We start from the raw sequence: 11,898 nt of genomic DNA on the forward strand, positions 1-11,898 counted from the left end.
CAGAGAAAAGCGAAAGAAACAGAAAAACAGAAGAGAAAAAATGGACAGAAAATGAAAAGAGAAAAGAAAGAGAAGCGAGAGAGAAAAGGAAGAGAAACGAAAGACAGAAAACAAAGAGACAAAAGAGAGAAAAGCAAAAAAGAGAAGAGAAAAGCAAGAGAGAAAAGGAGAAAAAAAGACAGAAAAAAGACAAAATAGAGAGAAAAGACGAAAAAAGAGAAGACATAAACGGCAAATGAAAGAGAGAAAAGAAATACAAACGGAAAAAAGAAGAGCAAGAGAAAAAAGAGAGAAACCGTAAAGAAAAAAGATGATGGAGAGAGAGGGAGAGAAAAGAAAGAGAAATGAAAGACAGAAAAGAAAGAGACAAAAGAGAGAAGTAAAAAAGAAAAGAGAAAAGCAAGAGAGAAGTAAGAGAGAAAAGTAGGAGTAACAGAAAAAAAGCAACCGACGAAAGATAGAAGTAAAGAAGGCAGAAAGGAAAGAGAGAAGAAAAAAAGAGAACAGAGAAACAAATGATGAAAGAAAGGAAGAGCGAAGAACAAGAGAAAGAGGTAAGAGGAAGATAGAAAACACAGAATTGAGAAACAGGAAAGAGAGTAAAGCAAGAGAAAAAGGAAAGAGAAAAGAAAGACATAAACTACAGAGAAAAGCGAAAGAAACAGAAAAACAGAAGAGAAAAAATGGACAGAAAATGAAAAGAGAAAAGAAAGAGAAGCGAGATAGAAAAGGAAGAGAAACGAAAGACAGAAAACAAAGAGACAAAAGAGAGAAAAGCAAAAAAGAGAAGAGAAAAGCAAGGGAGAAGTTAGAGACCAAAGCAGGAGAAAAAAAGAGAAAAACAAGAGATGAAAGACATAGAATGAAAAAAATCGAGAAAGAAAAGACGGAAGAGAAAGAAAAAAATGAAGAAAGAAAGAAAAAAAAGAACAAGAGAAAGAAGTAAACGAAAGAGACAGAATTGGGAAAAGGAAAGTGAAAAGCAAGGGAGAAAAGAAAAAGAAAAGCAAGAGGAAAGAGAGAAAAGAAAGACAGAAAAGCAAGAGAGAAACGACAGACAGAAAAGCCAGAGAAAAGCGAGAGAAAAAAAACAGAAAGGAAAAAGTAAACAACGAGAAAATATAGAGAAACGACAGAGGCAGGAAGGAGAAAAAACGACTGCGAACAAAGAAAGGCAGGAAAAAACCAAGAAAAGAGAAAAGCAATAGAGGAAAGACAAAAACGATATACAAAAAGGTAAGAGAAAAAAAGACAGAAGACAAAGAAAAGCAAGGCAGACTAAAAAGAACAGAAGAGAAGGAGAGAGACAAAACAGAAAAAGACAAAAAAAACGAAAAGAGGCAGAAAAGACAGAAAGAAATTAGAGAAAAGAAAGACAGAAACAAAAGACAGAGAAGAAAGCAAAAAGGAAGACAAGAAGGACGTAAAAGCAAGCAACAACTAAAGAGAGAAGCTAAGGAGAAACAAAAGAGAGAATAAGGATGAGAAAAATGAATGGCAGAAAAAAGACAGAAAAAAACAAGAAAAGCAGAAGAACAAAACGAAAGGCAGAAAAAAGAGAAAAAAGAAAGAGAAAACACAAAGAGTAAAAAGGCAGAAAAGAACAGAAAAGAGAGACTAAAGAGCAAAAAGAGAAGAGAACAACAAAAAAGACAAAGGATGAGAAAAAAGAGAAAAGAACAGAAAGAGGAAACAAAAGAAAAGCAGAAAAGAAACAGCAAAGCAAGAGAGAAAAGGAAAACAGAACAGAAACAGCAAAGAACGACGAACTAAAGGGAAATGAGAGGGGAACGAAAGTAAAAAGATTGAGAAAAAGAACGGCAGAAAAATAACAAGAGAAAAGGAAAAGAAAAGACGTGTAAAATACAAAATAAACAAAACAGAAAAGCAGAAAAGCAGAAAAGAGGAAAAAACAGGAAGAAAGAGACGACAGACGGAAAGGACATGAAAGAGAGAACAGCAAGACAAAAAAGGAAAAGCAAGAGAGAAAAATACAGAAAAGAGAGAAAAGCAAGACAGAAAAAAAACAAGCATAGCTGGCAGATTGTCAGAAAATAGCCGCAATAGCTTTGTAGATCTGCAGTCTAAAAAACAGTTAAAAAGAACAGACCAAAAAAATCTTCTTTTCATTCAAGGCTGATATACTTTTGCTGCCTCTATAAGCTGATCTCAAATAACCCTCATTTAGAGCACCCATTTGACCTTCTCTTTGACTTAAGGTAATAAAAAGTTAATTCAAAGTGAGGAAGTCATTTTTGAGTGGGATGAGTCAAGTGTGACCAAAAGTTTAATCACAGCAAATGAAGGGAAAAAACTTGCTCCACTAAGAGCGAAAAATGACGCCACGCACGCATTTCAGTTGAAAATAAATGAACGAATGAACAAAAAGCAGATTTGAAGTTGCTGTGACGTCATATGGTCGTAACAAAAATCCTTACAACAAAAAAAACCGAGAGAAGGCTGAAAATAGCCCGAACTATCGCTGTGCGATTATTAAAAAGAGAAAATAACAAGAAAATAAAGACAGTAACGAAAGAGGAAAAAGAATGCGCAAAAAGAATGGCAGAAGAAAAGAACAGAAAAGAAAAAGACAAACGAAAAAGAAAGACGGGAAAGAAATGCAGAAAGGAAAGAGAGAACAGCAAGAGAGAAAAGGAGAGAGAGAGAGAGGCAAACTAAAGTCAGAAAAGAAAGAGACGAACAAAAAAATGAGATAAAAGAAAGGCAAAACAAGACCAGAAAAAAGACAGAGAAAAGAAAAACAGGAATAAAATACAGAACAGAGAGAAAAGGGCGAGAAAAAAAAGAGAAAGGAGAGAAGAAGCGAAATAGAACGAAGACAGAAAAAAATTCAAATGAAAGAGAAGCGAACAGGAAAAAAGCACAAGAAAAAACAGAAAGAACAGAGAAAAGGAAAACGAAAAAGCAAAACGAAAGAGAAAAGAAAGGCAGAAAAGAACAGACAAAAAAAACACAAAAGACAGGACAGTACGTCAGAAAAGAGAGAAAAGCAACAGAAAAGCTGAAAGACAGAAAAAAAGATAGAAAAGAAAGAGAAAAAACAGAAAAAAAAAGAAAACAAAGATAAAGAAAAGAAGAGAAAGGAAAAAAAGAGAGAGAAAAGAAGGAGAGAAAGGAGCACAAAAGGAAGGAAAAAAAGAAAAAAGATCTTCCTTCAAGCGTAGAAAAGAAAAATAGAATCAATTCTTCTCGCAGGCTAACTCTTCATTTGATCTAGAAAAAACCTGGCAACAAATGATGCAGTTAATTAAACTTCAGTTGAAAAAGCAAAACCGAAAACAAATGAAGATTGTTCAAAAATATCATATCGCTCACACATACATTTTGCGTACAAAGTTCCGATTAAAGCATCGCAACAATTTGTGTTCACGAGAAGTTAAAGACTCTAAATAAACTTAACGCCCGGTGGGCGCTACCTGTTTATCCCGTTTTTAAGGACAAAGAATCAAATGGGTCAAAAATAATCGGTCAAGAAAAAATCGCATGAAAAAGACCAACAGGACTAATATAACTGCTACAAACTTCGTTTGACAGCAATCAAATAGAGTAGTTTAACCTCATATGCTGACAACCAGCATATTGTCAACGGAATAACAAGAAATCATTGAAAGGCCAAAAATAGCAATACCCTCTTTTTGGATCTATTTCTAATTGACATTTTTCGGTGAGTGACTTTTCTTGAATCCCTGTTTTTTTTGCGGCGCGCAAACCTATTGGCAGCTGGAATATCGGTCATTGACTCTTTTTGCATTTAGGTCATCGACTTTTTGCATTTAGGTCAACGACTTTTTGCATTTAGGTCAATGACTCTTTTGCAGTCTGCGCTTTTCGGACATTGACCTTTTACGAGAGCAATTTTTTGGTCATTGACCTCTCACAATCGGCCCTCTTAACCATGCTGCTCAAGAGCTCTTAAACTTGCTCTTCAATAGCTTTTAAACATGCTCTTCAGAGGCCTCTTAAACATTCAATTTCGCCTTTCGTTAAACATGGTGCCTTATAAACTGTCATGCATTTAATATATAGGATAATAATAATAATAATAATAATAATAATAATAATAATAATAATAATAATAATAATAATAATAATAATAATAATAATAATAATAATAATAATAATAATAATAATAATAATAATAATAATAATAATAATAATAATAATAATAATAATAATAATAATAATAATAATAATAATAATAATAATAATAATAATAATAATAATAATAATAATAATAATAATAATAATAATAATAATAATAATAATAATAATAATAATAATATTAATAATAATAATAATAATAATAATAATAATAGTAATAGTAATAGTAATAGTAATAGTAATAGTAATAGTAATAGTAATAGTAATAGTAATAGTAATAGTAATAGTAATAGTAGTAATAATAATAATAATAATAATAATAATAATAATAATAATAATAATAAATAATAATAAATAATAATAAATAATAATAAATAATAATAAATAATAATAAATAATAATAATAATAAATAATAATAATAATAATAGTAATAATAGTAATAATAGTAATAATAGTAATAATAGTAATAATAGTAATAATAGTAATAATAGTAATAATAGTAATAATAGTAATAATAGTAATAATAGTAATAATAGTAATAATAGTAATAATAGTAATAATAGTAATAATAGTAATAATAGTAATAATAGTAATAATAGTAATAATAGTAATAATAGTAATAATAGTAATAATAGTAATAATAGTAATAATAGTAATAATAGTAATAATAGTAATAATAGTAGTAATAGTAATAATAGTAATAATAGTAATAATAGTAATAATAGTAATAATAGTAATAATAGTAATAATAGTAATAATAGTAATAATAGTAATAATAGTAATAATAGTAATAATAGTAATAATAGTAATAATAGTAATAATAGTAATAATAGTAATAATAGTAATAATAGTAATAATAGTAATAATAGTAATAATAGTAATAATAGTAATAATAGTAATAATAGTAATAATAGTAATAATAGTAATAATAATAATAATAATAATAATAATAATAATAATAATAATAATAATAATAATAATAATAATAATAATAATTATATAATAAAAATAATAATAACAATAATAATAATAGTAATAATAGTAATAATAATAATGAATTTTTCCAAACACATATCGAGTAATTCACCTAATGATTACACAAATAATTTACAGTCAAGAAGTTATATGTATTTGGGGAGAACATCAAATAGGTCAATGGACCTGTCAGAGTGATGTCTCCCCAGGACAAATTTGAGCTTTTTCAGTTTTTGTTCGATCATCGACAACCTTACCATAAGAATAGCTTTTTCCCAAGCACATCAAGGTTTTCAGTGTTTATAATAAAGAAAAGTGTATTTAAAAAAGACCATGAGAAAACCACCAACTACCAAAAAACATTTGCCAACTCGCTGCCGCCTAGAATAAAGTTGTCCTTAAAATCATGAAGTAGCTTTTCTATCTGATATTTTTCACCTGACATTATTGGTTTGATTAGGTTTTCATGCATTTGAAGAGTTTTGTTATATAATTTTCTCACCCTTGTTACTATTAGCTTATAATTCTCAGTAGTGCCTCTTTTTCTTGTTGTTAAAGTTTTTTCGTCCCTGAACAACCATACTTTTGACAGTTTCATCTTCGGTTGTCATCTTCTTGAATAATGTGATCTTGTCGAACACATCTTGACATTATTTTGAACAGCTCATAAACATGTATTTCAAAAATCGAATAAATTTTTTCTCTAGTTTTCAAATCTCTCAAGCTTCAGATTTTTTTAGCGAGAATATAATTCTCAAGATTTTGTTTTGTGACCACTCTAGGTCCTTAAGATCTGTTTTATTAGCGCACCCATAAAAAATCAGAGCTTCATAACGAATTACTGGTTGAACATAAGCTTTGTAAAGTTTTACCATAGCTCTTTGTTTTAAAAAAAACGTTTCAATTGAAATAAACTTGATGTGATTTGTTGATGTTTTTGTTTGACCATTTTAATATGCTTTCTGAACTTAAGTTCTTTGTCAATATGCATTCCTAAATATTTCGCAGTGTCTTTGCTCGCAATCGTTTTTGGATCTATAGTCAACTTGTTTGAGTTTTGTTTTTCGTTTTTGTTAAAAACAACAATATTGGTTTTCTCAAAATTAACCGTCAATTTGTTAGCAGACATCCAATTCACTACATTTGTCATGTCCTTGTTTAGAGTGTCTAGATCTTGAGCAGTTCCATAAACATTTGTATCATCTGCAAACATAGTTACTTTCGAATGCTGGCATACTGCAGATAGACCATTTATGTATAGAAGAAATAGTAAGGGACCCAAGACTGAACCCTGAGGCACACCGATGTTTATTTCTTTTTTTTGCATGACGCCTGGTTCTTAATTTTTACATATTTCTATTGATTAGCAAGGAAAGATTGTAAAATATTAAATATTTTCCCCCTGAGTCCGTATGCATAACATGTTTTAAGCAGAATGTTATGCTCCACCGTGTCAAAAGCTTTAGTTAAATCAATGAAGGTGCAGCTAGCTGGTGTTCTAAGATTTTTATTTGTCCTTAAAAACTCAACAACCTCTGCTACCGTATCAATGGTACTACGTTTGCTTCTAAACCCAAATTGGTTGGGCGATAAAACCTTGTTGAGATTGAGAAAATCTTCAATTCTTTTGAACAAAATTTTTTTAAAAACTTTACTAATAATTGGTAGTAAAGAGATTGGTCGAAAATTACCAGCGTCGTTTCGATCACCGCTCTTGTGAAACGGCCAGAACTTAGCTAACTTCAAAACTTCCGGAATTTTTTTCCTCATCAATACACCTATTGAACTGATCAGCAAGCAGATCACACATCACTGGATTTACGACCTTTAGTTATAGACTGCTAAAACCGTAGCAGTCCTCCGAACTTATGTTCAGTAGACTATTCATTATCTTGTGTACTTCAAAATTATTTGTTTTTTTTTTGGAGAAATAAGGTATTTGTGACAGTTTTCTCGTGTCTTAGATGGTCTTGACAAACCTCTTTATTTGCTAGTTGATGACCAATGTTCACAAAAAAAATAATTGAGTTGATCACAAGATAGCAAAGTACTTCTGTTTTCCATCTGGTCGTTTTTAATGTCTTTAGCTAAATGGAATAAAATCCGGGAACTATGGTTAGAAGAGACTTTCTTTTCAATGTGTTCAGTTTTGATGAACAGATACAGGATTGTTTAGATATTGCTTCTAGCGGGCGGTCCGGGTGCAGAAAATTGAAAATTAAATTTCATTTTTATTCTGCTGTTATTGGGCTTGCCCAAGCAGGAATAAGCTATGTTAAACATTGTGCAATAACTTTTGCAAATTTGTATTTTTAAAGTTTTCAACTAGTCCTCAAATCTTGAACATTTAGTTTTTATTTAGAAGATTTGGTTTATATTTAGATATTACTGCTTGTGTGTTGCGTACTCCTCAAAGTCAGAACAATCAAACACAGCCCAGAAAGTGAGCAGAGTTCTCTATATTGCACACAAGGCTCTGTTAGCCGATAGTCGATGTATCGAGGCACTTCTGCTCAAAGCCAGTGCCCTCTGCTCCAAAGAGGTCAATCGGCCAAACGAAGCACTTGATCACTACAAGGTAATCATTTGCACTCTTATCTCAACAATAGGAAATTTGATGATAGATTTTGAAAAATGTGCGAGCAATGCATTCGATGTTGGGTATTTAATATGATAATGTAAGTTATCTAGTGTGATAATGTCATTTATCTCACTTTAAATCTCATACTGATGTACATAAGAATAAGTCTGGAACTTGATCGTTTGAGATCTTATAAGTCATCTTAGCAAAAGTTTTCGGACCTGTAAGATCTAATCAGCTGTTGTACTTAAAAAAAGTTGCGTTGGTTAATTTTTTGCGCAGATCCTGATAATTGTAAACCTTGACATGTGGCCTGACTAATTTAACTAATTTTTGTTAAAACCTGATAAGGACGGATGTCAATTTTGTTAGAAATTTGTCTGCTCTTGCTCTATATATAAATCATTGGGGCTTGTCTTTTATAGGAGGCTCAGAAATGGAGATCGTGGTGCTTCGAGGCATACTCAGACCATGTGAAGCTGCTTCTCTCTGGTTTTTCGATGCGGACTCCAATTTCTAAAGACATGAAGGAAATGTCTGGAGGAGGAACTATACACAACCCGGCATTGGTCACAGCATTCCAGTCTATCAAGAAGTGTGGGAAAAGTGCGCGCACGTTGACACTCCTGGCTAAAGCGTTTAGAAACGAACCTCTTGCTAGTAAAGGTAGCAGAATTTAAAATACAACTTTAGAATACGACAAATATGAAAAATTATGCGGAATATCGACAATTTTAACGCACTTTAGAGCTAAAAGCGGCATCGTAATCGAACTATAGGTTGGTGAATATCATCTTCCATCACTGGCAAAGATTTCTAGACCGTAAACTTGCTGCCAGACACCCCCCCCCCCCCCCATGTGCCGTGCACCCAAGCCCAAGTCGTTCTAATCAGAGCTGGCCTGGGTCGCGTGCCTGTTAATTTAAAAGCATGAAGGTAAAAGTTTAATAATAATCGCCTCTATCTCAGTCATGTGCTTCATTTTAGATAGAGCTACAGCGACTATCGACAAAGCACTGGAACTAGACCCAAAATACACTCCTGCAATCATTCTCAAGGCAGATCTTCTACTAGCAGAGACCAAAAAACCGCCTCTGTCTCAACCATCATCATCTGCAGGCCCCAACGAAGCTGCAATCAACTTTTTGAAAACTAAATTGGACACATTTCCAGAAAGTGCAATAGTGATACACGAGAAACTTGCTTCAATTTACGCAAATTTGAATCAAAAAGACGAAGAAGTAATCCATAAAAATATTGTAATGTCATTATCAAGAATGCCCCATGACGGAAGCGACGTCGCAGGAACCGGATTTGGATCTCTTTCATGTAGAATTGAGGACGATTTTCAACCTCTGGACCCTGTGGGTACCGGCTATGGTAATTTTTCAATGGATATGGATACGTCCATAGGGTTGTCTGGGCGTAGTATGACAGGCGGAACTGGCAATGGCTGGCATGCTGTGGGAATGACCGGAACTGCTGCTAATGACTCAGATTTATCTTTTGACTGATGATATAAATTTTTACTTCATGGTACTCTTCACGAAAAGTTTTTTGTTCGCTGAGTTGACTTTTGTTACCATAGCAGAGTTTAGCATGAGCCGAATTTTGGGCTGTATTGGTTAGAACCTTGCAGGCGAAAGTGGTCTCATATTGCGAGAATGTTTTTAATAGCCGCACAGCGATAGCTGGGGCTATTATTGGCTTTCTCTTGGTTTTTATAGCTGCGAAGCTGTAAGCTGAGCGTAGCTATATTGCGGTGCTCTTGGTTTTTTTTGTTTCGTCGTCTGACGCTTTATTTTCGTTTTACATTTGTTCTAGAACATTCTGTCTCGTCACTGCTTAAATGGCTTTTTCGCGCTTGATTTCACGCTTTCTGCGTGACCTAAATTGCGGTTTTTCAGAAACAGAATCTTTTCCTAAAACGAAGTTGATTGTAAGAAAACAGATTGTATGGTCCGACAGCCGAGTGGTTAAGGCGACTGGCTGTTAATCCGGAGATCGCCGGTTCGAGACGCGACAGGGAAAATTTTTTTTGCACCCAAAAACAACCTCCTTTGAAATAAACTTTTATAGGCGGCGGCGATAACTATTATCAACTCACTTCTGTATCTTTTTCCATCTGTATTTTACGGCACGCAAGTCTATTTCGCAGCTATTCCGGCAATCTGCCGGCTATGTTTTGCAATTCAAAGAATTTTTACAATTCAAAGAATTTGAATTGTATTGGGGCGCTGCCTTTTTTAAGATTTGTGATTTTGGTCACGCCGAAACAGGAAGTGGAGCAAAAAAGCGAGTGGTTTTGCGGCTTGAAATTTTTTCGCACTAATTTTAAAGTAGAGTGAGAAAACGGTGTTTGAACAAAAATTCGGTTTCTCGGTAGTGGTTTTTTGTTCACATGCGGCAATTTCACTGTGCTTTTTACTGTTTTTTCGGGTTTTGGATCGGATTTTCTTCTAAATGGTTTTCCCGATTCATCCATAGTTCATTCTAGGCTTAGTTTTTTGTTTGAACCAAAATTCCATTTCTCGCTAGTGGTTTTGTGTTCACATGCGGCATTTTGACATTGATTTTCTGTTTTTTAAAATTTTTTAATAGCTGTCTCAGTTTCTCGGCCGGCTTTTATAGCGCTCCTGTTTTTACAATTCAAAGAGTTTGAATTGTATTGGGGCGCTGTCTTTTTTTTAAGATCTGTTAACACATTTTCATGATTTATGAAGTCAAATTGGAGTAGTGATTTTGGTCACGCCGAAACATGAAGTGGAGCGAAAAAGCGAGTGGTTTTGCGACGTACAATTTTTTTGCTCTAATTTTAAAGTAGAGTGAGAAAACGGTGTTTGAACAAAAACTCGCTTTCTCGCTAGTGGTTTTTTCACATGCGGCAATTTCACTACTGTTCTTTCGATTTTTTGGATTGGATTTTTTTCCAAATGGTTTTCCCAATCAATTCATAGTCCGTTCTAGGTCTAGTTTTTGTTTTTTCAATGAAAATTTTTTGAATTGTACGTCAGGACTTGTCCTGCTATGTTTTTTATTTCGTCGTCAAGACTTTTGCTAAATCTGCTTTTTCTTCAATAGATCCTGCAATTTCAGCTGAATTGTGTGCGTGGCGTCGTTTTTCGTCTTAGAGGAGCGAGTTTTTGCGTTCATTCGCGTAATAACATTTTTTGTCGCAATTGACTTACCTCACTCTCAAAAATGACTTCCTCTTTTTGAAATTCACTTCTATTTACTGTAATTCAAAGAGATAAGGTCAAATGATGAGGTCACTCTAAATGAAGGTTATTTGAGTGCAACTAATAGAGGCAGGAAAAACTTGTACAGATTTTAAATGCAAATATAACATATCAGCCTTCAATGAAAAGTCAAATTTTTTTGGTCTGTCTTTACTATTTGTTTAGACTGCAGATCTACGAAGCTATTGCAGCTTTTTTCTGACAATCTGCCAGCTATGTTTCCGATTTTTTCTAATAATTGATTCTTCGCTAAGCATCCTTACAGTTGTCTTGGTGTTCACCAACGAATGGTTAGTACTGGTGTACTCGTTTTTCGCCAGTTTTTAACACGTTATTGCATATTTGAAAGTTAAATGGTGTGATAGCTGAGAGGTAAGGTTGTGATTCCCACGCCAATGATCGAGACTTCACTCCCCTGCCTCCTGGAAGCTGTCTGTGCGAGGATGAGCTCTTATTTAACCATAGCTTGAGATTGACTATAGCCTGACCAATGTTGGCTGCAATGATGGTACCATGTGAAAGTTCAAACGCAAAAAAGTGCCATAGTCACTAAGAGCAGTGCTGCCCATTAAAAGAGCAGTCTGAAATGTGGAGAATAATTTGAAAAAGTGACGCTGAGAACAGGCCACTTAATGCTGTTGCGCTGAGATAACGGAGGAACCACAATTAAATTAAAAGCACGTTTTTACAAGGGTTATCCAAACTTGCTTATCGCTAAAACAAGTAATTATCATGCTATCCGTGAGTGAAGTATGCAGACAACCTTATTAGTTGTTCTCGAAAGAATTTTGAAGCAATTATTGTAAACAAATTGGTCTTTTATTGCAAAATTTTTGCTTGACAGTTTTTGCGCTTTTCTTCAGGAACACGCTTTAACTTCTGAAGTGACTTCTTCACGCTTCCCTCCATTTTTGAATGATCTCAATTGCGCTCAATGTTTGTTGCAGGTTAGAACCAATATGAGGGAAAAGTTTTTGAAC

General features: G+C 33.4%; 1 protein-coding gene across 1 annotated transcript in view; it reads left to right on the forward strand.

Moving 5' to 3' along the window:
- LOC142338027 (anaphase-promoting complex subunit 7-like) overlaps positions 1-9,247 on the forward strand; it is a 35,985-nt gene extending 26,738 nt beyond the window's left edge. Inside the window, exons 2-4 of the mRNA XM_075387660.1 lie at positions 7,481-7,676; positions 8,105-8,345; positions 8,667-9,247. Of these exons, the coding sequence (XP_075243775.1) occupies positions 7,481-7,676; positions 8,105-8,345; positions 8,667-9,193 (964 nt within the window). The 3' untranslated portion in view covers positions 9,194-9,247. The remainder of the gene's footprint in view (positions 1-7,480; positions 7,677-8,104; positions 8,346-8,666) is intronic.
- The last annotated feature ends 2,651 nt before the right edge of the window (positions 9,248-11,898 follow it).

This window comes from Convolutriloba macropyga, chromosome 4 (assembly GCF_964194025.1).
Source record: "Convolutriloba macropyga chromosome 4, txConMacr16.3, whole genome shotgun sequence".
Taxonomy (NCBI): domain Eukaryota; kingdom Metazoa; phylum Xenacoelomorpha; order Acoela; family Convolutidae; genus Convolutriloba; species Convolutriloba macropyga.